This window comes from Aptenodytes patagonicus, chromosome 1, assembly GCF_965638725.1.
Source record: "Aptenodytes patagonicus chromosome 1, bAptPat1.pri.cur, whole genome shotgun sequence".
Taxonomy (NCBI): domain Eukaryota; kingdom Metazoa; phylum Chordata; class Aves; order Sphenisciformes; family Spheniscidae; genus Aptenodytes; species Aptenodytes patagonicus.
Genome location: NC_134949.1, coordinates 87,172,699 through 87,200,519, shown reverse-complemented (window position 1 = coordinate 87,200,519; position 27,821 = coordinate 87,172,699). Strand labels below are relative to the sequence as shown.

At 40.7% G+C, this 27,821-nt stretch overlaps 1 protein-coding gene across 2 annotated transcripts; it reads left to right on the top strand.

Moving 5' to 3' along the window:
- The first annotated feature begins 229 nt into the window (after positions 1-229).
- Positions 230-25,338, top strand: KEL (Kell metallo-endopeptidase (Kell blood group)). Of its 2 annotated transcripts, none has more exons than XM_076346456.1 (19): positions 230-249; positions 584-736; positions 5,961-6,102; positions 8,460-8,663; positions 9,263-9,387; positions 10,320-10,466; positions 11,613-11,675; positions 12,761-12,835; positions 13,237-13,382; positions 14,629-14,752; positions 15,264-15,374; positions 16,464-16,562; positions 17,118-17,195; positions 17,640-17,743; positions 18,686-18,796; positions 20,938-21,005; positions 21,246-21,403; positions 22,262-22,354; positions 23,604-25,338. In XM_076346456.1, the coding sequence occupies exons 2-19, from the start codon at positions 719-721 to the stop codon at positions 23,778-23,780; spliced, it is 2,043 nt and encodes a 680-aa protein (XP_076202571.1). In that variant the 5' UTR covers positions 230-249; positions 584-718; the 3' UTR covers positions 23,781-25,338. The 2 variants fall into 2 exon arrangements, with proteins under 2 accessions (XP_076202571.1, XP_076202562.1); XM_076346447.1 differs by having other exon boundaries at positions 12,647-12,835.
- Positions 25,339-27,821: the final 2,483 nt, after the last annotated feature.

The window sequence follows — 27,821 nt, the reverse complement described above, 5'->3', positions numbered from 1 at the left end:
CTGTAAATAGAACCATTAATGGACGATTTCTTTTATGCCTCTTAATGCAAAAGAAGAAGAATCAGAAGTGGATTTGTGTTTACCCCTTGAATAGACTTTTGGATGCAGATGAGAGAGAGCAAAAAGAAAGTCAGTGCATTGGCCTGTCTTTTGTGGGAGGAGGAGCACTAAGATCCATAACTCACACTATCTTGCAATAGGCAGAGGCCTCCAGGCCCCGGAGCAGCAGGTTGAAACAGGCTAGTAGCGGTGAGAATATCAGACCAAAACAGGCTTGTTGGGTGGGCAGGATAGTAAGGCTTTTGGAGAGAAAAGAAGCAGCAAATAGTTGAGAAGAGGCTGGGGGAGATAGAGAATCACATACTTCTGTTTGAAAAGATTTCAGTGCAGCTTCAAGAGACAGAAAGACACATGGGTCACAGGGAGAGGCAGAAGGGAACAAAAAATATGGTTTTATGAGAAGTAGAGGTGTTAGGAAGAGAAGGTGGGTGGAGATTTGCAGAAATGTATCCGTTTCCCTCCCTCCCATTTTCTTTAAGGGCGTTTTTCTCAGAGCTTTTCCTCTCTTTTCTCCTCCCCACAGCAATCAGCCAAGCTGGGAAGAAGAGATTGTCTCTCAACTTAGTAGTGTGTCTTGGCACAGAAGACTGATAGTAAATAAGTAAACAGAGTTGACAACGGTAGTAACCGCAGGAGCAAAGCCTGCTCAGTGAAAAGGATGAGGACTCTTCCAGAGGTAAGGAAATGTGTCTGTTTTGCAGTCTGCTGAGGTACCTTCGTTGCACCCCTCTCTTTTTCTTCCCCTGTCACAGCTACACTGCTTATTGCCCTAGGGAACTGGAGCAGTCGAGTTTTTGACAGTTTGTATCCAGAAGGGCCTTGTCCAGGTCTCAGAATTAATGACGTGGGATATGGTGCGAGGATTTAGGGGTTCTTGCCCTTCCTGTTAGTCATCCTAATGGCCATTCTGAGGCTGTATTCAGATCTGTTTGAAGCACTGACCAACAAGTAGTAGTAGTAGTAGTAGTAGTAGTAGTAGTAGTAGTAGTAGTAGTAATAATAATAATAATAATAATAATAATAATAATAATAATAATAATAATAATGTGATTATTTGAATCTTTTATTGTATCCCCATTTTTTCCAACAATTTCTTTTAAGACAGTACTTATGCAGAAACATGCAAATTTTTTCCCCACAAATAATTGTGGGTAAACATGGCATAGTTTTCTGAATTTGAGAATGACATGGTAAGTCTAATTGCTCCCCATGTAGTGTGGTGTCCTTTTCCTGATTTGATGTCTTATATAAATAACCAGTAAAGTGTTAATTGCATATTTACAGACAAATCGCACTGAACTGAACTGTTAGCTCAGGGTTGCTAAAATGTACAAAACATTCAAGGACAATAAAGATAAGTAAAGTTTTCTATGTAACTAAATAATATAAAAAAAGAAATGTGTATTTTTTGTTATGTTGAGAGCTGTTCAGTATCGCAAGAGCTGTGGCTGTAATGCAAATGGTCCCTTTATATTTATCTTGTCTGCATTTTTCTGGCTGAAGAATTTGCAGAAGTGTTTGGTTTGTACATCCATTCTCATATTTCTGCGTGATAAAGATCAGACAACAATCATAATTTTAAATAGTTATTGGCCATGGTTATGCTTCAAACTTTTTTAGTAGTCCAGAATATAATTCAGCAAACTTTCTGTTTAGTTTCTCATGTTAGCACTATATTTTGAACAGAGGCTAAAATATTATTTCTCAAATGGCATTTAATGTGCTCAATTTCTGTGCTTAAGTGATTTGCTGACAAAAGATAAATTTAAGAAAATGTTGATGTTTTTGTGAGTATTGGGGCATTAGTCTGAAAACATGTCATCCACACGACCAATGCGATAAACACAGTTTGAGTAACAGCCAAAGTCGGTAATTCATGAATAATCTACTGGCTGAAAAATAATACCCCTAAATTGTCTCATAAATAGTTATGAAAAATAACTTCAGTTCTCCCTGCCTTTGATCTCATTTTAATTTACTTTATTTTCGTAAAAGTTAGATGCTTCTTTTTCTGCAACAGCTCTAAAGACTGGGAAAATGCAAGGTGAGGAAGAATTAAGCAGAGGAACTTCAACCTCCCTGCAGAATATAGGAATGGCTCACAAACAGAAAGAGGGAGATGCTGAAGGAGAATCAAATTCTTTGGCTGATTTAGTTGCATCAAACAGTTCTTGCTTTAGTTATAAGAGTACCTGTCAAGATTCTGCTGGCCCAAGTCATGCTCGCATTTGAATCGGATGATTTGTGTAGTACATACATTCAAAATTATTCATTTTATAATTGAGGACAATTAGAAGTCAGCTTTTAGTGATTTTACAGGCATTTGATCTCACTTAGCTACAGTGAAGCCACGTAAATTTGAGCACTTGCACACTCTTAAAAGAAAAGCATGAAAGAACTGACACTGTACTGGAAATTGCATTAATCTTCAACTTCATGCAAATACTAATCATTCTTCTCACTTACTCATAAGTGAGGCCCATATGGAAAAGCTCTGTCAGAGATTAAAGGCTCTTCATCCTTTTCCACAGGCTTGTTCAAACTATTCACTTGTCTCTTTATATGGAGCATGCTGGATGAGGCAACAAAGCCTTAAAACATACCACAAAAAAGTGCTTCTGCTTCTTGCAAGCTATGTAATGTTCCTGCATCCTGTGCCCTGGAAGTTTTTATATCCTACCTCCAGTTCCATCTATCCTTGACAAAAGATCACTGAATTAGGAAGGGCTCTGTATTTCAGTGCCTGTGTTCTGTGAAGCACTTAGTCCATTTATGGCACAAAAGTAAGTTCATACTAGATAAAGAATCTGACAGGGATATTGTCCAGGTCAGTATCTGTATAAGACTACTGAAAGAGCAGGTATTTGTCTGTCTAGATTTCTTTAAGCTGTTGTCATGAAAAAGATATAAGGGACAACTAAGTATGACCGCCCTCCTCTTTTTTCTTTATTTATGTAGGTCCACAAGTTCTCTCAAAACCAGCCCCAGTAACAGAGGCAAGATTAGAAAGAGATTCCTTATGGAAGGTGAAGTGTTTGAAGAACACTTTTTATCCTTATGGCTCACATAACACAGACCTTAATCCAGTTTCTAAGTAGAGGTACACAACCAATTTCCACTCCCCTGTCTCTTCTCTTGGGGTATGCTATTCTTTTGGGGTGTGCTTTTCTCAGCCAGGTACTTCTCTAGATGTCTCACGTTAGAGTCTTGAGGGGGACAGTCTAGTTCTCTTACAGATTTTTAAAAATCTATTGTTTAATGCATTTTCCATTTCAAAAGGAACATAATGTATAGGCCTGATATAGACCTACTGATAACCAGAAGTTTGGCAGAAATTGCAGTGACAGTCTTGAAATACCAATTTCTTGTTAGTCTCTCAACAGCCATGCCATTTAGTACTCAAAAGAGAGAAACAGATGTCCTCTGATAACATCAGACCACAGAATTGCAAAATTATAAATATTTCATAGTAGCAATAGGCCAGATTTTCGGTGTGAAAAACAAGAAGTCTATTGCAACAGAGAAGTCAGGAGCATTGTGAATGTAAATCATTCACTCCCTCCTAAATGGTGAGAGAAGAGGGCTCGCACATTGAAGAATACTTTTTCTTCTTCCTTTTCAGCCAAGCAAATTTTCTTTCGCTCACTTCCCTGCCATACTGTTAGGTCGTGACACTTACTCTCTGCTTGAGGAGTAAAAGCTAAAGTGTTTTACTACAGGGGCATATGAAAGGAATTTGGATTTCCTCCTTTATATTTCCTACACTGTACTTTGCCAGTATGGTCATGTTCTGTATCTAGCACCTTTTAATGCCAATATTCACTTGTATGTACTTGCTTTCCACTTAGTTATTCTGTATCCTGCCTAAAGAAGTCAGCAAAATAGGATTTTAAAGGGAGAAAAGCAATTAGGTATTTAACCCTTGTTAGCAGTTTCCATGAGTCAAGTAAGCTGACATATGCTTTTGAGAGGCTTCTGTTAATTATTGAATAAAATGCACATTTGAAAGATATGAAATGATGAGGTCTGTTTTTCTATTTCTTTCTGTGTTTTCTGTTCTGTTAATGTTTTTTTGTACAGGAATTGTACATAGGATATTAGGCAAGATGATTAACAGCAGACTCATTCATTTCCTTAGCCTTTCCTTAGGTGAAGGGATATATGCTGTGAGGTACTTAATTCTTGTAGGTTTTTGCTTCATTTCTTCTTGTGATTTTTGTAAAGGTCTATGTTTTCTGTTTCTGTGGCAGAGAAGATAGATACCGAGCATGGTGACAAATGCAGTTTAGCTGCTGCATGTAAGGGAGCAGTAAGGGCACACAAGGGAAGACAATCTAGAACCTCAGAGTCATGACAAGGCAGGCAAGAAGTAATGACTTTACCAGCAAGTGGTGCACCCCCATGGTACGGAAATGAGGGGGGTAAGGAAGGTCTGGTGACAGTAGCCAGGGTCAACCAAGAGTGTAGATTGCCAGGCAAGTCCTTTGTGAGGAGGCAGGTCCAAGGTCAAACCTGCAGAATCAAGTCTGTAGGTTAAGGTCAGGATCCAGATCAATGGGGTACATGGCCAGCCATAGGCATGGCTGCTGCTGCTGCTGCATAGCTCAGATGGAGATCACACATGAGAGCTGCAAAAAGCAGCTCCCAAGTGAAGGAGTGGGCACCTCCACTGAGGCTGCTTCTAGCTTTTTCTCAAAGAGCTCCAAGGCCTGTCAAGGTTTCTCAAACAGCTTTCTTTTATCAGAGAACCAGGCTTGAGCACAGGGAGCTAAACTTGAGGCTGTGGGGACAGTACAGGCCAGGCCCTGACACTGGCATGTAAGACTCTCAAAGTAGCACTTCCATCAGCTTTCATACCTATGAGATTTACTCCTTGCTTGCTATACTATTTCTTCTCTATCTCTCTTCCTCCCAGGTTTTCCATTATCTTGGTTTTTTCCCTTCTGCCTCCTTTTTCTCACTGTATATTCTTATTCAGTTATTTCACTTTTCATTTTTTCAGTTCTTTCCCTTTCTTATATTACCAGCATCTATTCCCATGTCTGTTCTCTTGTAATCTGCTGTTCTCCAGTCTTACGCACATCAAAGTAGGTAGAAGCAGTGGACACACACAGTAAATGTAATTTTATCTAACTTTATCCAGGTAGATGTTAGGGGTGTATCCTAACACAGTCATCTAGCTTCGTTTGCAGTCAATGGAGAAAAAGACAGGTAACTCCGGAGGATGCTTCAACTCATCCTAAGACAGATGTCTAAAACAGGAGCTGTACTCATAAGGTGCCTTCTCCACTGACTAAAAAGTCACACCTAGATTATGAACACAATTAAATTTAAGTGAGATAAAACCTGTCTATATATAAGATCTTCTCTGTGACTTACAGCTTGCTGCCATTTTTAGAATAGGGCAAATCTTTTCTCCCACTCGAACTGGACTAGAGGGCTTAGGATGCAGGAGTTATTTCTTCAGGAGAGATCTGAAATTAGTGCTCAGGTTGCCACACTGTAACAGAATAAAGAACCACCAGTCCTAGCCATCCTGTTATTAGCTTTATGGGCTCAAAAAGGCTTTGATATCTTCAGGAGGTATATGCAAAGTGATCCATAAACCAGAAGGAACTCTGGAGGGACAGGCCTCCTTGTGGCAAGCTGGCTTTTTGATGCATAATTCATAACACCGTGCAACAGCTGTAGCTGGAAAAGACAAGGAGACAAAGGAGATGAGAAAGCCCCCGGGAGTACAGTCACCTAGATGACTTGGACAACTGTTGGTATTCTGGCACTAGTCCTGTGAGTGATTTTCTGGTAGATTAGGTGGAAGATGGAGTATATGACCAGTGCTAACTTTAATATGAATATTTCTTTCTTCATTTTTTCTGTTTGTCTCATTTTTCTCTCTTCAGACCTGTGACCAGGAGCTGAGAACAGGTGCAAAGAAAGAACGATGCCTTCAGGGGAAAAGCCTACTTCTGTGTACACTTCTTCTCAGTACTCTCCTTGGCTTTACACTGCTTATCACCTACATCATGATGACTTGTGGTCTAGGTATAATATGGGATATCCTTTTCCCTGCTTCCTCATCCACCCCATTTGTAAGACACCTTTCTCTCCTATCTGCCTCCATTGTGGATGGCTTAGCATCTCTGTTAAGAATCAGAGTTTAAGAATCTCAAAGAATCATAACACAAGTTGTAAAAAAGGTACACTGTTCTGCCTCTTCCTTGGGTCATAGTGGGGAGAGATCTCCACGCCTGTCCTCCTCCTCTGCTTGCCATTTAATATGCCTGGGCCCAGTTTTGACGGAGAGCATCATTATGTTGTCTTGCATCTCATCATCGTGTCATGCTCTGTCTGTAGTCACCTCCAGGAAACTGGACTGAATCTGAGATTTGGAGCTCCTCCTCCACCTTTCTGTCTCTGACTTAATAAGTCTAGTCCTAGTTTTCTAGCACAAAGCAGTGCAGTCATAGTGTAGAAAGAAAAGTCATAGTCTCTTTCTAATGGGGGAGCTGTGAGCATAGACCAGAAATATTGATTTGCCTTTCAAATTTGCTAAACAGCTATCTGCAGAATGGTCCATGTAAATTATGCATATGGAATGCTCAGTACTGAAGGTGCACTTATATTGGTGGATACAGACATTCCCTGCTCCAAAATAAACATTATTGACTCTTTAACTAGCATTTTTCTTTAGCCCCTGTTACGTGTTGGAGACTCTTCACTACAGAGACCAAGGAAAAACTGTTAGTTTAGATCTTGTCAATTTCCACTCTGCCTGCCTTCTCCCATGTCAACTGTTGAAACCATAGTATGGAAAGTCTTACTTTCATTTACAAGTGGCTTATTTCAGTTAATAATTGATCTGATCTGATGTTGATACACGACACTGAACCCAAATGAGAACACATACCCAGTGATTCACAGTAGTTTTTTTGTCCTGTTTTAACAAATGTCATTGCTGAGAAATGTTTCCCATGCTTGAACCTGAAAGGAGGTTGTAGCGAGGTGAGTGTCAGTCTCTTCTCCCAAGTAACAAGTGATAGGACAAGAGGAAACGGCCTCAGGTTGCTCCAGGGGAGGTTTAGATTGGATATTAGGAAAAATTTCTTCACCGAAAGGGTTGTCAAGCATTGGAACAGGCTGCCCAGGGAAGTGGCTGGATGACCATCCCTGGAGGTATTTAAAAGACTTGTAGACATGGTGCTTAGGGACATGGTTTAGTGGTGGACTTGGCAGTGTGTCCTGATTTTGACTGAGATAGAGTTCATTTTCTTCCTAGCAGCTGGTACAGTGCTGTGTTTTGGGTTTACCATGAGAATAATGTTGATAACACAGCGATGTTTTAGTTGTTGCTAAGCAGTGCTTACACTAGTCAAGGACTTTTCAGCTTCTCATGTCCTGCCAGTGAGAAGCTGGGAGGGGGCACAGCCAGGACAGCTGACCCAAACTGGCCAAAGGGATATTCCATACCATATGACGTCATGCTCAGTATATAAACTGGGGGGAGCTGGCCGGGGGTAGTGACCGCTGCTCAGGGACTGGCTGGGCATCGGTTGGCGAGTGGTGAGCAATTGCATTGTGCATCACTTGTTTTGTATATTCTTTTATTATTATTATTATTATTATTATTATTATTATTATTATTATTATTGTCGTTGTTATTATTATTATTATTATTATTATTATTATTATTATTATTATTATTATTATTTTCCCTTCCTTTTCTGTCCTATTAAACTGTCTTTATCTCAACCCACAAATTTTACTTTTTTTTCCTGATTCTCTCCCCCACCCCACTGGGAGGCGGGGAGTGAGCGAACGGCTGTGCGGTGTTTAGCTGCCTGCCGGGTTAAACCACAACACAGTGCTAGGTTAACGGTTGGACTTGATGCTCTTAAAGGTCTTTTCCAATCTAAATGATTCTATGATTCTATGATAACATCTCCTTCCATGTTTTAAACTTATCTCCTTACTTTCTCTGTGCTAAGTCCTTCTTTTGCTTCATGAGTTGACACTATCAGTTGCTTCTTTTTTATCATTTGGCCAAATTGGGCTGATTCAGAGAAAATACACTGAGGAGGCAAAATAATCCAACCTGTGACTGCCTAGATAGTATGAAGAGAGGACACCGCCTCTGGACTGATTACCTGTCCTTTATTTAAAGCATCTCCCTTATAAAGTGCAAAGGCAATCTTCCTGTGAAGTGAAGGACAACACACTTTGTTCCATATTCAGCAAAAACTTACAAGGAATTCAGCACTCTGCATGCAAAGGAGTTTGTACCAAAAATAAATCTTTTTGGGGAAATGTCCCACAGATAACTCCTCATTTTTTTTTTGCTTGGAGTTGTTCTCACTCTTCACTGTCACTGCTCAGTTCTCTCCTATTTACTTCCTGCCCAGGATCCTGTGATGACGAGCTGGGTCTTACACTGTTGGCCAGACTCCTGAATTCTAGGAATGACACTGTAGACCCCTGTGAGGATTTCTACAAATATGCCTGTGGCAGCTGGGAAGGCAAACACTCAAGCAGAACCACAGAAGAATCACTAAATGTATTTGATGTTTTGTTGGAAGAAAACCAGTTGATCCTGAAAAGGCTTTTAGGTAGGGAGAGAATATTGGTGTGTTACCTTCAGCATCTTCCTCAGTCAGAGCTGAGAATACTAATAACTGAGAGCACAATCATTCTTAACAGAGACTGAGGCCAGTCTCTTCGTTCTTCTATCATTACAGGTACAGATTTACTCTTGAGCATGTCATATTACAGTAGCTTCATTTTAAACATTTTAGTTCTCCTTGCTAAGTGTAACAGGTCAAAGTCACACTTTAAAATTCTGACAGCAATCCAAACCATTTTCCTGTTGCCTTGTAAAAGTAGACTCTTTCTGCTGTGCTTGTCTGAATGTGCACTCTGGTCATGTGTCCTGACTCCATGTGGGTCTGAAGCCTAGATACACACCACCTTCCTGTTGTGCTCCTGTTCCCATGCAAAGGAACTCACATATTTGGCCTCAGGAAGAGTCATGGCACTAGAAGGTCTCTTGCTTTGAGTCAATGCGGGAAGTGTGGATGTATTTACTAAATTGTTCTGAATCAAAGTGCAGTGTAATATTTTCTTACAACCTTTCTCTGCTCTAATACTGCCCCAACTTTTTTTTTTTTTACCACTTTGTAGTTTTTAATCTATTTTTTTTTTCCCTCAGAGGGCCCACAGTTTGGGATAAGAGGCTCAGCTAAGGAGAAAGCAATCCAGTTCTATCGCTCCTGCATGGATACCCAACGGATAGAATCCCAAGGAACTCAACCATTGAAGGACCTCCTAAATCAGGTGAATGTTTGTGCTATTTCCTCTCCCTCCAGAAGATAATTCCTGCAGGGAAAAGGAAAATGTGAAGTTAGGGTCATATGGTCCTACACGATGGAATTTTGCTAGCATCTGGCCCTGAAATAAGCTCATGGTTCACAGCACAACTTCTAAGTGATAAACCTTCTAGCTTTAAATGCTGTTTCAAGGTTTCATTTTCTGACATCAGGTCAGAATCATCATCATCTGATTCTTTCCTCGTGACCTTACATATTACTTTAGGACTGTACAACAACCAAGACTGCAAAGAGGGATCACTTTTAATATCAGAAGCTCAGTTCAAAGGATCCAACTTACAGACCAGGGAACATTTTGTAAAATGGGTGAAATTTTTGTCTCTAAGATCTGATGGCCATCTACTACTCCAGGCTTCAGGGGAGCTTCTCTTTCCATTCTGGGAGACTCCTCTCAGTGCCAGGGAGGGTTGTACATCTTCCTGCCAGCAAAGAGCATTTATGCCCTGTCTCCAAGGATGCAGAACCTTCCAAGAAGAAGGAACAGTGACTGCAGGCCCACCTGTGAATCTGCTTGTCAGGGAGGTGGGACCTGTAATCCCTGATCCCTGGTTGTCCCTCTGGATGGCTTTAGAAAAATGACACCTCTTTCCTCTCTCCTTCTCTTGGTTTTTCCTGTACACCTTGTTCTGTTGATAATTATCATTCCTTTTCCCTGTGTCATTTTGCAGTTTGTTGCTTTGCTTAAGTGAAAGTGACAGGTCATTTTAAAGCCAACAGGGTACGTAGAAATCTTCATGAGTTTCCCCTGTTGCTGTTTGCTTTGTTGCTTCTCAGTTGTGATAATGACTGAGCTCATAGGAGTGAAAAAAAGATTTTGAAAATATGGATCAAACAAATGTTTTTCTCACCTGCTGTCATACTATCTCTCTCCCTCTTTAGGTTGGTGGATGGAATATCACAGGTGTGGGGAAAGCAAAAGATTTTAATGAAACTCTCCAGACTCTCATGAGCAGATACAGCACCTTTCCCTTTTTCAGAGTCCACATTGGACCTAGTCCTTCTGACCTCAAGACCAATATTATTCAGGTGAGTAGACTAAAGAAAGAAAATTATCAGGAAGCACTAGGAATAAAGAGTCAGTTACACAGCCCATGAGACCCAGGCTTGCTCAAGTTAAGCCTATATTCTTCTCTAAAGAAAGTTTTCCTAAATTTCTGTAAAATTTCTGATTTTATTAGATAAAAAACACTTATTTCTGGACAATGAGCAGATGAGGAAGAATAAATTGCTTACTTTCTCTCATCTCTTCTGCCTGACAGTGTAGATTGTACTTCATCGTGGAAGGGTCTGGTTCTTCTTATGTTCGTGGGCATGACTAGTACAATAACAGACTCTAAGTGCTAAGTATCTAATACACATAATGTACTATGAATTTTGCAGCTCACTGTTGTAGTTTAAACCTGGTAGGCAGCTAAGCACCATACAGCCGCTCCTTCACTGCCCCATCCAGTGGGGTGGGGGAGAAAATCAGAAGGGTAAAAGTGTGAAAACTCATGGGTTGAGAAAAAGACAGTTTACTAATTAAAAAAAGAAAGAAAGAAAAAAAAGTAATGCAAAAACACCCCACCACCAACCGACCACCGCCCAGCCAGTTCCCAAGCAATGGCAGCCCTGGCCAACCTCCTTCATCCCCACTTTTATTGTTGAGTACGATGTCATGTGGTATGGACTACCCCTTTGGTCAGTTGGGGTCAGCTGTCCCGGCTGTGTCCCCTCCTAACTTCTTGTGCACCCCCAGCCTACTCACTGGCAGGGCGGTGTGAGGAGCAGAAAAGGCCTTGATGCTGTGTAAGCACTGCTCAGCAATAACTAAAACATCCCTTTGTTATCAACACTGTTTTCATGATAAATCCAAAACATAGCCCCATACTAGCTGCCATGAAGAAATTTAACTTTATCCCAGCCAAAACCAGTGCACCATGTAGAAATATTTAACAATACGGTTTACGTTTGAATATCAGTCACTGCAGATTTGTAATGAGCTTGTAAATGAGCTGCAGAATATGATAGATCCACAAAAATTACTTAGCAAACATTTTCCAAAAGTAAAAACAATTTATTAACAATTTCAAGTTCTGTGAGACAGAAATTAACAAAGCCTGTTGAGCATATCCTCACATTTCCAGTGTTTCTGGAAATAGCGAGATGTTTTTCCTTTACTCCTTTTTGCAGATTGATCATCCTGAGTTTGAGATGCCACCTGAGAGTAAATTCAAAGAGAAAAATTATCTTGAGGTAACATATCAGAAGCTGAAAAACAGCTATTTGGTGTAGGGATCTCCTTGAATTGTCTCCTGGTTCAGAGTGGTCTGTTTCCATGGGTTACGGTCAGTGACCTCTGAAAATGTCTCCAGAAGGAATTCTTTACAAAACTCTCTACTTTTCCAGAAAGGTAGTTTGTAAAATGTAACCCATTTTTAGATGCCAGGTTTAAAACTTCTAGTGTAGAAACAGAGTGTAATAGTTTTAATTTGTATTTGCTAAGTAATATGAACCTGGGCTTCCCTCTAGGTTTCACCTTGAATGAATGTTTAAAAAAAATGTTCTTGTCTGAAGTAAGGCTTTATAACTTAAAATCTGTGTATTGGGGGAGGGGTAGCTAGCATTTTTAAAGTTATTTTAAAATGTTTTAACCTAAGCTGGGGAAACAAACTCTTTGACCTTGGAAGTTATTGCAACAAAGTTAATTTTATCACAGCTCTGTCATTTTTCTGAAACTTTATAAAAACTTAGTTGATTTCAGTTTCTCAGTCTGACTCTTTCAGAAGAGTCTTCAAAAAAATAAGCCTGTCTACCCATCACAAGCATTCCTTTGATACCTCATGAACATAGAAGCAAGAAGCTGGCATTTTCTCTCCATCAAGAATACTGGCTTATATCACTACATCTCTCTCCTTTGACTCCAGAGATGGCAGGCCTACATCTCTAAAATGATTCTGGTATTTAATGGAATTGTAAGCTGGGACAAAAATAACCTTTTGGGAATTCAGTGTTCTTCACTGACAGAGGAGCTGTACTTGGCAAATTGTATTCCACATGAAGCATTACATAAGGATGTTGCAGTGAAGAAGACAGTTTTAGGGATGGGACTGCAGTGGTTTTGAAAGATTGAAGCTTATATGGTCAAGATGGATGGTTGGATGGATGAATGGGGTGACTAACTTTCAGTCATGTTTCTCCCACTGGTCATATGCTCTGTATTGCAGGTTCTCCGTGTGTATCTCTCATATTTGAAGAAACTGGGGGGCCTACTTGGAGGGCCACAGGATGGTCCCCCTGATTCATTTTCCCTTACCTTGTCCTTCATCTCTAACCTCCAGCGAGTTGTCACCCCACTGCAGGAAAGGCAGCAGAGGGGGATGCTGTTCTTTCGCACTACCATTAGGGAGCTACAGGTATCTATGCCTTAGAACTTGAGCAACACAATTACATGTAACATTCACATTCTGAAGATTTGGATCAAAAGAGATATGAAACTAAACTCTGTTTAGATGCCATTCCCTTGCAACTTACACTTGGAGTCTGTTGAGCTTTAAATAACCTATTAACTTATAGTCTTTTATTGAGAGCAGTTGGATTTTTCAGGCCCACAACTCTCTCCCCTCCCAAGTGCTAATTCAATAAAAAAAAGTCAATTCTCCTTTTCTACTATAATCAATACCCACATCATAAAAACAGTTTAACTTGTTGAAAGTATCTCTTAACAGTATTAGAGAGACTATCCCAGTTTCCCTATTATTTCTTGTCAGTCAAGTTAGATTCATAGTTCAGCATGTAAGCTTTGTTTTACTTCCAGGAAAAGGCACCTGCTATTGACTGGCTGTCATGTCTCCAGGCTGTCTTCCATCCTATGCCAATGAACCTCTCTCAGCCAATTGCAGTGCATGACATGGATTACATAAGAGGCATGTCACAGCTCATCGAACAATGGCACAAGGAAAGGTAGGAGTCAATATCTATGGTTATAGTTGTTCATGCCTCAAGAAATATTAACTTCAGATACCATAAATTAGAGAGGTCTGTGTTTAGAGGCTGCTGAATCTAGTAGCCTAACAATTGCAAGGCTGCTGTGGCTCTATATCCACAGGTTTAGCCAGTACTAAGGCTTAGAATATATTCCCAATAGGCTTGCACATGCATGCACCATATAGGTACACACATATAAATATATATGTATGTGTGTCACACAGATCAACAGAGATGGAACACAGTGCCTTTACTGGCACCCACCCACCCATAGCACTCATACAAACATGAATAGCTCAGGCAGCCTGATCCTATTCTTCCTCTCCAGCTGATCAGGATTGGTCTATACTAGTGAAATATATATATATGTACACACACAATATGGATCCCTCCAATAGCTGGTCTTAGATATCCAGTCTGTCCAGAAGCTGGCCTCAGATCCCCTGGTGTCTACAGCTGCTGGCACCTGGATATATGAGCCCCTGAGTCTTGCAGCCATACTTTGGTTTCTGGTACTCTGGTCTCTTCAGTAGCCAACTCTCAGATCCCTGCTCTCTCCAGCAGCTAGCTTGAACCAAAGTCCCTCCAGCAATCAACTCTCAGACTCCTTGTCTCTCCAGTATCCAGTCCTCCACCCCCCCGCCTCCCCCCCCCCGAGGGTAAAATGTTATTTAAGAATAGCATTTAATAAGATAGGACAGATTCTGGTGACCATGTGCAGGACTCAATCAGACAAATGTCCTGGCAAGCCACAAGTCTATGTTCAGCCATTCCCTCTTACCACCTTTCCTCTCCATTTTCCCATGCATGTTCCCCCCAATCCACCACAAACCTTCCCTTTCCCTGCCTTTGGTCCTTCCCATAAACATCCCATAATAAATCTCACAGAATCCCACAGACCCCTCAAAATATTCTATAATAAGTTTCACCCAGTGCTAAAAATGCTCTTTCTCCTGCTTCCCATAGAGAATCCTGTGCCCCAGCAGGCAATTACCCCTTGAGTCTTCAAGGTGTTCTGGGGAGAGAGTTTCTTTGGTTGACTCATGTCAAATCGTTCTCCTTTGATAGCCCCAGGTGTAACCCATTCAGAGTACTTTGTTGTCATTGTTCAGGTTACTAGGATTCCTCTGCCTCAAACTACTCCTCTGACATCTGCCACACCTCTGTGTTTATAGTGACCAGCCTTCAATCTTCAGTCTTTTAAAATGTCATTTTCCTACAGGGTCCCTCACATTTATATGATTCTTCATCTGGTTGGGAATCTCTCCCCAGCCCTTGACAGTCGATTCCAAGATGCACGCCTGGAGCTATCTAAGATTCTTTATGGAAAAATGGGATCTAGAATGGTGAGTTAGCCTTTAACCATCTTCTTCAGCCTTCCCAGCAGCTGAACACCCTAGGACATACCTTCTGGATGTTCTCTTGATGCCTTGTCTGGATGGAGTTTCTTAGGTTTGGGGAGGAAAACTACTCTCACTAGGCCATTAAATGCTTCCTTTTTCTCAAAGAAATGTGGGAGTAGACATGATACACAAAACTTTAGAGAGCTAAGTGCACTGTAGCATGGGCTAGGGAACAATAGATAGATGGTCACCTTTCTTCTATGTATTTGTCTCAGCTAGCATATGAATCTTCATCTTGTGTGAAAGTAAGTGGAGTAAATCATAAGGAAATCAATGTTTTACCTGATTAAAGTTTTCTGAGGTAGCTTAAATGGAACTACATTATTTATCATTCACTGCTATCATTTTTAGATAGCAGCGTATATGCTACTGACTGCACGTTTACATATCTTTTTACTGTCTTCCTATCTCTTTGTCCTCACTCTCACGTGTCTCTCTTTCTCTGTTCTTACAGATCCCAGATGAGCGCTGGAGGAAGTGCTTGACTGATACCAGCTTTTTCTTTGAGCCAGTTCTAGGGCAGATGATTGTGCAAGAAATCTTCCCTCAGCAGACCAAGAAACTTGTAGGTATTCATCCTCTTAACCCCCAAGCAGAGCTCAGCTTCATCTCTTTCTTTTTTTGACATGACAACTTAAGACCACACAAAGCCAGCAAAATCGTGTGTAGGTTTTATACCTTTTTACATATTCCTGTACTTAGGCACTTCCCCTCCTCTTTTGGGAATGAAAGATGTCAGAACATCTAGCAATGACATTGCTGTCATTGCTAGAATAATCAATGCTAAAATACCAGTTATTATCTTTATCTCAACTGTTAGCAAAGTCATGTGTGCAGCACCAATACCTATGACAGCCCTACAAATGCATGCAATCTCAGTGTGCTTCCTGGAATGACAGTTAGTTTTAACAGTACTCATCACCAATCTGACATATTTAAATAAGATTTTCAATTGCAAAGCCATTAAGCCATTGTATGACATTGTACAGGAACAAATCAATGTCAAAACATTCGGAGTGGATCCACAGTAAAAGGAACACCTGCCTGCAGTGTGGAAAAGATCTCTTTTTTTTCCTTTGATGATCAGTGTTCCTTTTTCTTTTGAGGGAAGTTAGTGTAGGCACCAGGTTTTATAATGAGTTTGCAGTGTATAAAGTGACAAGAGTAAATAACCCCAAGAAAAGTTAATGGAAAAACTAAGACTATGTGTAGTGAAGCACAAGGCTGAATGAACAAAACGTAATTTTGTGAAGGAGAGACTCAGATTGCCATAACTTCTGAAAGGGAGACACCAGCATGAAATACTTGTGGATACTGAATTTTCATTTCACTCAAGAAGTGGGGCAATCATTTGGTCCATTCCTATCCCAACAGGGACTGAATAAAAAAGCATTATGTTTCCCTCTTAGTTACCATGAGAGGCAAGATGAAAAGGTGTGTGGGAGGGAATGGTGAGCCCTGTGAGGAACCACTGGATGCCAAATAAGTTAAGCCTAAATCATTGTAGAAACTGAAATCTCCTCTTTCATCACAAGAAGAGGAATTTTCCCCCTAATTATTCTGTGGTTGAATTGCTGGAACATGGGAAGATGGTAGCTAAGCTTGAACAATGTTTTTCTGCAGTTCTGACTGTGCCTTCTTTTATCCATGGCAGGCGGAGCAGATGTTCTCTGAGATCCAAGATGCCCTCTATGGCCAACTGGATCAGTTAGAGTGGATGGATGAACAGACTCGCCAAGAGGCTAAAGTCTTGGTGCGTGCAGAAGGCAGAAGTTACTGAGGCCTTCCTTTCCCTGAAGCCTTTGGAGAAGGAATGGAAGGGGCCTGCACCTTCACATATTCCTACCTGCTTCTACAGGCACACAATCTTAAATAGATGTCTTATACACACTGAAAATTGTAGGTGGTTTTATAAGTGCCATCATGCATGTGTGATCATACATTGATGTGTAGGCATAGAGAGGCTCAGTGTTTGTTTGTTCATGGATACTCTGAATTAATTGTATTGAGATACAATTCAGTTTTATACACCTAGAGAGGTTAAAAGCTATAAAGCTGAATGCCAGAAAACAATGCTGTAAAGAAAAAGAAGAGTAGAACAACATTAGGCCTCAGGTCATTGAGTTAAGAAAGCAGAGTAGCAAGAGAAGATGTCTTGTTGAAACAGAGTAGCTGTTCATTTTGAAGGGCTGATTCACAGATGGTATTTATGTTGTTTAGAAATATATTTTAAAAGGACTTCCAGAATGTAAAGCCTCCTATTGGTCATGTTTCTTTTTGTTTGTTCGTTTGTTTATTATGATTTTAGATTTCCAGACTACAAGTGGAGATTGGCTATCCAGCTCACATACTCCAGACTGCCAAAGTGAACCTGGAATACCAGAATGTGAGCTATATAATGTAAACATGCCTGCGTCATTATTGGCAGTTTACCTGTACAAACTGCTATCTTGTCTGCTGCTAAAAGAGGCTATGACCTCTGGAGCAATGCACGTTTCCTACTGTTCATTTTCTGAGAATATATGGGCCCAGAGAACCTTTATCTATTGCTTCTATATTGTTGCCTATGCTGTCTCCTATTTAGAGTGGCTGGCCTGATAGAGATTGGTTGTGACTTGCTTATATGTTCTGTTTGGCTTGCAGATAACATTCCTGTCATATCTTAAATTGAAGGTCTTTAGAACTGGGACAGAAAAACCCACAAGTATTCCATTGGTTTGTCTTTTGATGAACCCTTTTTTGACCCATGGGACTTTTCTCTTTCTCATACTGTCCAGTTCATTCCTCACTCTTGACCTATGACAGTCACATTACCTGTCTCTTCCCTCAGTTGGAGATAAATGAAGACACTTTTTTCCTCAATGTGGTGGCTTGCTTGAAAGTACTGAGGGAAAATTCCTACTTGAAACCCCTTCAGCATCACTCACGGGATAAGTAAGTGTCAGATACTGATCTGAAAAATATAACAAAATCACACACTCATGGACTAACTGAGGTTGGAAGGGACCTGTGGAGATCACCTACTGCAACCCTCCTGCTCAAAGCAGGATCAGCTAGAGTGGGTCACTCAGGACTGTGTCCAACTGTATGTCTATATTTCTCTTTTACTGGGGAAGGAGGGGGAGGGCAGGCAGCGGGGGCAGCAGAACTGGACACAGTACTTCCAGGTGTGGTTTCACCAGTCCTGAATAAAGGGGCACAATCACCTCTCTTGACCTGCCGGTGACACTTCTAATGCAAGACAAGATGCTGTTGTCCTTTGCTGCAAGGCTGCATTGCTGCATCCTGCTTAAAAAAGCCTTGAATCTGGCAGCCTGTCTTGTATTCAGCCTAAGCGCATGCTACCAAAAAACCCCCACTGTTGTGGAAGGAGCCCCAGACGCCTAAAAAACCCAACCTTTTTTGCCCATGAACCCTTGAGTAAGGGGGATAGCTGGTTCTCCTGCACTTAACAGCAAAACAAACAGCAAAGCACTGTGATGGCATGAATGCTGGCAGGGTCACCTCAAAGGCAGGACATAGAATGCTTCAGAAGGCAGGCAGCGTTGACAGGCATGCTTGGGACCTTACACTACCTGAAGAGTATTCTGTGCGGGACTTCACAGGAGGTTACTAATCCTGACCTACTTGACAGGGAAGTTGTGAGGATGAATCCCTTAGTGTGTATGAAAGCTAAGCTACTAGCTCTGACCATCTGTAAACAAGTGAAAGTTTATTTCAAACACCTTTAACTCTAGATAACGTGAATTTCATCATTTGCTGCTGCTGTATGAACATTTGTACTGAGCAGACCATTTTTGTAAGCCCAGTGGAAGAAAGGAGCAAGGTATGAGATAAGGAGTTAATACATTCTCATTTCTCTTTTTCTGCTTCTAGCTGGCATGTGTCCCCCTGGACTGTGCATTCATATTACTCAATAAGGCACCACACGGTGGTCTTTCCTGCTGGAATGTTCCGCAGCCCTTTTTTCCACATGGAGTTTCCCAGGTATGCAGGGGCTGCAAAGGTGGAAGCTGAATGTAGTCCCTTTGCTGCACCATCTTTCCAGGAAGAATCTTAACGGGTCTGTCTTTAACCTCTTTTTCTTACTGCATCCCAGAAAGACACAGTAAAGGGGGGAAAACCAGCTTTTTCTAAAGCCAGATGGATACTGCCTTATGAATTCTGAAAGAGTGTGATCAGTGACTCTGCTGGAGCAAAATCAGAATCTAGGTGAAACTAAGCTAAGCCAAGTGTATTACTCCACAGCAAAGCAGCAGAAGTCTCATACAGGTTAACTGCAAAGAAGACATTTCACCTTTGCCTCTCATTTTCTAGATTCCAAGAATTCCTGAAATCTAACCCATAGAAATCTAGCCCAGAGAAAACAGGAGCCTCATAGAGCAACTTCTTGTCAGAAGTCTTTTTCAAATTGATCAAACACAGTTCTTTTCCTTTTTTTAAAGAAACCTTCTCTAATAAGCAAATGCATTTTTAATTCTCAGTCTTCCCCTGCAACAATGACACTTCTGTAGACCATACCCTTGTAGTTGAGTTCTTTCATCATATGGAACAGATCTGTTAAGCAATATTTTTCTGATATTAAAAGCACTTAAAAGTTCACTGTAAAAATATTATTTGATGTCCTTTTTTGCATGATAATGGATAGATAATTCTCCTAATCCCATTGTACTGAAAGATAAACTTACACTGTGGCAAGAGGCTGAAGTTTGAAAGAAACATGTCTCAGTTAAAAGTAATTATTTTCTCCATGGTGATCTTCTACCACTAGTTGTATGAATTCCAGTGCTTGCAGTATTTCATAAATTCATTATAGTATGAAGAACAGGACACCTCAAAAGAATAATAGAAAAAATTTTTTTTTTCCAGTGGTATGGGGTGTCATTCACCATATTCTTCCTCTCTGAAAAAGTGCCTACAGCTTCTTATTCCTTTTGTATTCAGTGTTAGTAAAACATATTTTTCTCACTGTCATCCCAGTTGAATAGACTAAGTCAAACTTGAATAGCTTTTGGTGAGTTGGCACAATAAAATTTTCTCAGATGATGCTCCAAAGTTTAAACTTTACTGACAAAAGCCAGTTCAGATGACTGTGAGGATAATTTTTAAAATAAGAAGTCAGAAAAGCAGTACAATTGTTACAGAATCATAGAATAGTTTGGGCTGGAAGGGACCTTTAAAGATATCTAGTCCAACACCCCTGCCATGGGCAGGGACATCTTTCACTAGATCAGGTTGCTCAAAGTCCCATCCAACCTGACCTTGACCGCTTCCAATGACGAGGCATGCACAACTTCTCTGGGCAACAATTATAAGTTATCAGCTACAGAGCTTCTGAAAGAGTAGTTCTAAGAGAAGATGAGTTGTTCTGTTCTTGTCACTTCCTACTGAGTTCCCAGTGATGTAATAATGATCTACTACAATCATTTCATGCTTCAGTAGCATTAATCAGTGCATGTAAAGGAAGAATGAGCCCATAATTTCATATTATGGAAATGCATTTGAGTGTACTCTTACTAGTGTGACTATTTGTAAATTCATTGCATAGAATCACAGAAATTCTGATTGGAAAGAACTGTTGGAGGTCTCTAGTACAACCTCTTGCTTGTAGCGAGATCACCAATGCTAGACCAGAGTAACTGTAGTCAAACCTTCATGATTTTAATTTGCCTTGCCAGTTTTATGTATCATTTTTCACTAGACAACTGTTGCAAGATTGCTTCTCCAACCATCTTGCTTTTGTGTGATTACCATTGCAGTTACTGTTTGTGCAGCAGTTCAGCCAGTAGTAGGTAAATAAGGACGTATCTCAACAACAATACATGTCATTAGAGTTAATAAAGGCAGAATCTCATTCACAGACTCTTCATATTATGATGGCTTATTAGCTATGAATACTTTAATGCAAGCCCATAGTACAATTTTAAGCATTGGTAGAGTAATTTACACTTGTATTTGCATTTTTACAGAGTGTACCACATCTGAGAGATGACAAATAGAAAGTGCTTCTGTGTGCTCTCAGAGTAGAATGTTCTTGTGCAGCCCACAGTTGTGCTCAGTGGCTATAAAGAATGGTCACCTGCTCTGTTTTTCTTTTCAGAAGCATTCTTTTCATGTTTATTTTTCAGTGCTGTGAACTTTGGAGCCATCGGGGTCTTCATGGCGCATGAACTTCTTCACACATTCTATGGTTATGGTGGGTACCGGCTGTGGTGTCTTTGTTTACTCTTCTAGGTCCCCACTGGTACTTTCCCTCAGGGGACCTTAAATCCTGGTCCCTATAACAATGTATACATATATTATTAAGGTAGATGAAGCTAAGGAAAACCCATTCCAGGCCATGCTGACTACTAAGAAGACTCAGTGATTAATATGAGGAATACAGGTGAATGCCAGAAATACCTTTACCTTCTAGGATTTTTTTTTTTCCCCACAGTGCTGCCTGGGGGCTGTCCTACATGCAACAGGAGTGCACTACAGAAATCTATAGACTGCTTGGTTGAACAGTATGAAAGCTCTGGCTTTAAGGTCAATGGTACTTTTACACTGTTGGAGAATTCAGCTGATACTGGAGGGCTCGCCATTGCTTACCAGGTATTGTAGTCTACTTACATCTCTAATCTCATAGTCTCACCACACAACTCAACTGCCATGTCACAAGATTGCTCTGCTGCATCCCTCTCCTACACACTGCTCCAGTTCCAGATTTCTTGTACGCCTGTGCCAGTGCAGCATGTGCCCTGCATGTCCTCTGCTATTTCAGACATAGGTTCCTCACAAAGCTTTTCTCATAACCTCACTACTTCCATGTAAGACCACTTATCCCCTTCACAAATTCTGGGGCGGGCCTTTCTTTACTTCCCCATTTATGCCATGCATACAAAAGCATGTTATTTATATGTTTATGTTATACCTGAGGAACTAAGCTGAGACATGAACCAGAATTCTGTGTGGTGGTAAAATGACTCCATAATGATGTTTTCAGCAATACTTTAGAGAGAATTTTTTATTTCCTTATGCAGCAGTTCAGCAGTTTAATTAACTACTGAGTGCAGGGTCCTCTGAGATCTCTAGGTCTCAGATGGTACTTGTTATATTCTTGCATGAAGAATGTTGGGAAGTAGAAAGTCTTTTAATTTTTATTCAAATATTTGTGACTTTCTTTGAAAGTAATTTTCATTCTTTCATAGTGCAGTCACCATATCTTCTCTTATGATGATGTGTGTGTGGTAGTGTCTGAAATGGGAAACAAAGGAGTTATGTTGTTATTCTCCCATCTTAGAGTTATTAGGGGCATGGCCAGCAGCAGGGAGCCTCAGAGTGAGGAGAGAGAGATGCAAGCTTGCTAATTTATTAAATTTATATTAGATTGATATATTCATTGACAGAAGACATGGTTTTGGGACACTATCTGAAGAAGGATTTATTATTATTAATTTTCTCTTTCCACAGGCCTATAAGAATTGGCTGAAAAAGCACAAAGAGAAGGATTTACCTAAGATTGGACTTTCACACGACCAGCTTTTCTACCTCAGTTTTGCTCATGTAATGAATTCTAGGCTAGTCATGTGTGTGTCTCACTCTCCATTGTCTTCCACATTATTACAGTTTGTCTTTCTCAATATTCAATCACTTTTTCCCCCCTTCACAGAACTGAGAATGACCAATGTTTCTAGGAGATCCAGAATCTTATTTAGAAAGCTAAAATTCACAGATAGGGCCCCTAACCTGTTATGGATCTCAAAGCTAACAAAAGGCTTGTCTGCAAATATATCTTTTACAAAGCTCTAAAATCTACCAAAATTAAGTTGTAGCAGACAAGTTGTGTCAGGGAAAGCATGCCAGCTTCTGAGTACTTTTTTGCTGCTGTGAGCAATCTTACACATGGAAAGTGGAATTTTACTGGAAAAGGTGCATATCTCTCCATCCCTTCCTTCATCTACCTCTCATTCATGGTGAATGACTAGATGTCATGTCATTCTGAGTGACAGATAGTGAAAAAAAGAGTTTAGAATGTTATTTAGAGTTAAAGAACTAGAAGTACATGCACACATAGTTTGAGATTTCTGTGGGAACCTGGTTAAGGATTTGTGCAAAGTTGTGCAGTTGTGCCTAGTTGTACAGTTGAATTCCCCATGGTAGATCATTGGATTTCTATGCTTAGAAAAGTCACACCCTTATAAGTCACTGTAATTGTGCAAAGGGAAAAGTTTTGTGCATGTATTGACATTAGGTCAGAGCAGTGTGTAGAAAAGCAATTCTGAAATCACAGATTACTGGCTCTTGGTGGCAAGGTCTGTATTTCAGAGGCTATCTGGCAGCTGCTGCATCATTTGTCAATGAGTAAAGGCTGAAATCACAAGAGTGAAGACTTGGATTGCCAGTTTAACACCAGTAAAGTCACATAACCTTCCCCCAATCTCTTGAGTAGTAATGGGATTTTGTGTAAGTGTTCTTCTTTCTTGGTGAGCACTCATTGCTTTTGCTTAAGAAGCTGAATCTAGACACTGAGATGACATCTATGCAATTATTTCAGATGGAGTCCAAGGTTGCATGAGCCTAAACTCCAAGGTGGTCTAAATTCCCTGCGTTCTGGACTACACAGTATAGAAAAAGAGCAAATGGCTTGTCAGATAGGGAAATTGGGACAGAGGAGTTTAGGGAAAGGGAAAACAGTCAGAAATTGTGGTGGTGAAGCAGCCTCAGTCATGTGTGCAGAGGCATGAGGAGCCTTAAGTCTTATTCACATGAGGACTTTCAGTCAAACTGACTTTTCTATTTTGCTTCCTTTCAGGCAATGTGTGGACACCAGGATCCTGAGAAACTACAGTCTTCCCCGAACACAGATCCGCACAGTCCCTTGCCACTTCGTGTCTGTGGGCCTGTCAGCAATAGCCAGGACTTTGCCAAGCACTTCCACTGTTCCAGTGGATCCCCAATGAACCCAGACAACAAGTGCCGCATCTGGTAATCTGCATGGAAAAGGAGGAAGAGAGACATGACCCCAGGGAGAGGAAGGCCTGACCCATGAAAGCATGACCATCTTCTCAGGGCCCCTAGGGTGACATGGTTCTCTTATTCACTCCTCTACCTTCTTTTTCTTGTTATCCTTTCCTCAGCAGTTGATGGTAGCAAAATTCTTAAACTGAGCTCCTAAGGGAAGAGGGGCTCCTCCTACTGCTCTCAACACTGTCCCAGATATGACAACTCTGGAGTTTAGCAAGTCCCAAGGTAGCAAGATGACTAGCCAGTCTCTAGTAGGCAGCAGCTTCTGAGGAGTTGTAAACAGAAGGACTGTTACATTATTAGTCCCTCTGTTCAGTGCATTTCCCTGTCTACTCCAGCAGCCTCACAGTCATGTTGAATGGACAGGATAATAAGCTGGAGCTCCAAGACTTGTTCATGTAAGATTGGCTCTTAGGGAAATCCTATGGGTTACTATGCAAACCACACATGTAAGTTACCAGAGAGGGAAGAATCCTCTTTTCTTCTGCCAATAAATGGAGATAGGTAACAGGAAAGACTCAGTGGCTCCAGCTTCTAGGCTGAAAGACAAGTCACTTAATAATGAAGGTTACTAAAGGCCTTCCCTGTTCTATTTTTGTTTCATTAGCAAAACTCCTAAGAGACAAAAGAGGAAAGAGGAAAGCATCCCCATTGGTAGGAGGGGGATTGGGAGCTGAGAACAGATTCTCTTTCTTCTTTCTTTCTTTTCCAACAAAATTCTCTTTTTTTTAGTCTCTATTTAGGGTTGAGGAAATGGTTGAGGGTGGAGTATGGGACAGTCACAAGGGTTTCTAGAAGTCTCTGAAGAATGAACAATTAGAATTCCAATAACTTCTCTGGATCCTGAACCTGGTTCTCTCATCACTAAAAGTTCTCTCATCTGTACATTTGTAAATATTTACCATCCAAACAGAGGAGTAGAGCTGCTGTAGGATTTTACTTTCTACTTGAAATTGAATTTTAGGTATTAATTTACTTTAGAGGAAAAAGAGAGTAAGAAGTAATATATTTTAGGGTAGCAGGATAAGTGTTTACAGCATATTCTCAAGAGCAACATAATAATGACATCAATTTCACGTTCTGATAATTAGAAAATTTATACCAATGTTCTAAATTTTACCAAAGTTATTAAGTATACAAAATACTCCTACCTTTTGCATACTCTTCAAACTGTTCTTAATTATGGGAGCTTTTTTATTTTACTTATTATATTGGCTGCCTGGGGATTGTTTGTGGAATAGGTAATGGCAAGTGGAAACATCTCTTATCAATGTAAGCATTGTAAAAATTGTGAAAATCCTAATAACTGTGTTAATCCTTTCCAACTACTGACAATGCAGCGAAATATTTTCCAAGAACAGGCTGTTCAGAGATTTTGTTTTCATTAATTAATGAAAATATTAATAAAGTATTTGCTTCAGAGTAAAAAAATCACTTTGCAAACTCTTTATGACCAGGCTTGTTTCTTTGTTCTGTATTTGTACTGTTCCCAGCATGACTGGAGTTCTTAGCTGAACTTCACAAGTAATAAATACTACCTTGAAATAATTTGATTTATTTACCCATCATAAAAAACCCACAAAATTGGGCTTGTGCTTATCTTTACCATTTAAACAGTGTATACTCTTCCTCCACTCATTTAATCAATTTTATCCTAGCACCGTGTCCAGACTGTATTTCTTTTAGATGCTAATAGCAATTAACATTGTACCAGACCTTGTGTGTAATATAGAAGTTATTTCAGTGTACTGAGACTACTTGGTTTCTTTGTTTATAATGTATAGAAAAAGCAAAAGCTATTGACAGTCTGCATTTTGAGAAGTCTTTAACTTTTTTTGTATCTATCTTGTTAAGTGTATGGGGGGGACAGTTCCCTGGAATATGCAATTTTTTCTTGTTCTTACAATATATGACAAATTTATGAATATTCTGTTTAAAAGACAGGGTCACCCTTGAAGTTGGTGAGTTGAATCAATTCCTGTTTATTACTAACTATGATGCACAAAGAGCATATGGGAAGTTCAAGAAAGGAGGTCTGGCTTAGAAAAAAATTGCATGAGTCTTGGACTGAGAGGAGAGAAGGAAACATTTTCAATATGTGCACAAGGTTCCTGCCCTTGTCCTCAGTGTTGCAAGCTCTGTGGTTGGTGTGGTTGGATGTGGTTGGTGAAGAGAAGCCATGCTGCCTAGTAGCTGATCATGAAACACAGGCAGATGTTCAAATTGGTATCATCCATGACCATAGAAATTACTTCATGCTTTATGTCACACACAAAAAAAAGAGAACGCTGCCAGCGTTCAGGCAAAGAGCCAGATCCAACAGCAGATCCTTCACCGCTGAATTCCTCAGTCTCTGTGAGTCCTCATGCTGCACCATGTCGATCACCTCCATTCCTTTCCCTGTTGACGAGGCCACAAATATTTCCTCCATTTGCTCCCAGCCTGTAACCAGGGGGGGGTGGGGGACAACATAAGCTTTCTTCTTGTTCTCTTCTTTCATACTTGGATCCTTTTCACCTCTGCTTCCCTTCCTCTTTTCTCTCCCTGCTTTCTAAACTTTCAACTCCATTTCAACCTTACTGTGTGTCCATTTTCTCCTTCATACTAAGCAGCTTTTCATTCATACTCCTTCCCACTCTCTGCTTCCCTTGTCCTTTTCTTGCGTCTATTCTTCCTCACTCAGTATATATTCCTCTATGCTCACCCTCCCCATAGCATCCTCATAATTCCCAAGTGTGGTTTCTTGATGTGTATGGATGTGAGTGTGCAAACCTGGCCTAAACTTTTCTCCCTTTGCCCTGCTAAGTGCATGCAATTGCAGCAGGGTAGTAAGTGGTCATCCAGGAAGGAGAGACCATCATTAGTGCTATTTTACAAGGGGAACTGAGGTACAGAGAAGCAAGGCATTGGAAGAACTGGGGACTGGCATCTGGACTCCTGTGGTTTGACACTTGCAGGATTTTTTTCTTTTCCGTTCTTTTCTCAGCACAGTCTTTCCCATCCTCTTGTTATAAGTGTGTCTTTCTTCCATTGATTTTCTCTTCCCTCATTTTCTCACTCATGCATTTGGCCAATTTCCACACTTATTTCTCAACACACTTCCTCCCTGACTGTTACCTATCTTGCTTTCTCACTTCCCATGCTGGCCCTACTTCTCAGACTTGTTCTCCCTGAATTGCTGCACTTTGGTCATTTCCTGGGTATGCTGGGTGCTGTGACAATGTCTCATTTTTGTTCCTCAATTTCATTGCACCATGGCAGACAGGAGAAAATTGTCCAGTAGAGCAAAGAGACAGAAGGAGGGAAGAGGCAAGAGAAGCATGGCTCAGACACTCCCCAGGAAACAGTACTTGAATGGCCAGCATGACACAAGCTCTAAATTTTTTTTTTTTAAGGAGGGACCTATTGTCAGGTTGAGAGGAACTGATCACTTCAGAAAAGGTGCCAGATCTTAAAGTGAGCCACAGCTCCAAAGGTAGCAGATCAGGGTCAGAAACCAGTGCCTTTTCCAGTGCACAGCCAGTCAGTTTTTTTCAGAAATTAGGGGCAGTGACTACTGACTTGCCACAGGGCAGTTTAAGTTGTCTTAGATATTGCTCTCTCAAGCAATAGTCTGATTTTTAGAGGGAGTTGTGTGTTAGGAACACTTGCTTCTTATTGCAGGTAGGATCTTCTAAGAATTTATCTTCTCCAAGTTTCAATTCTTGCCTCTAAGATTTGCTTGCCTTGCTCAGGGGCTGTGGGAAATGGGCCCTGGCTGGTGAGGCCTCTGCTGTGCCAGCCTTGCTAAGCAGACACTTGTCTGCTGGCTCCCTGTCCCTTAGAAAGCAGCTGCAACTCATTGCTCCCTGAAAGTTAGCTTGGACTTTCTTGAGCACTTAAGTGAACACCACGGAACTGGGCCCACCACTGAGCAGGGCCTATGATCCCTTCTGAGGGATCAGCCTGGCCCTGGGTGCTGGCCCCAGGATTGTGAATGAAGCCCCCTGCCCCCCTGGCTGCCTAG

Bases quoted from the DNA above. Each gene is read 5' to 3' on its own strand.
- KEL (XM_076346447.1), top strand. The intron at 10,467-11,612 runs GTGAGTAGACTA...TCCTTTTTGCAG, and splicing joins TCAAGACCAATATTATTCAG to ATTGATCATCCTGAGTTTGA. The intron at 18,797-20,937 runs GTATGCAGGGGC...TTTATTTTTCAG, and splicing joins TTCCACATGGAGTTTCCCAG to TGCTGTGAACTTTGGAGCCA.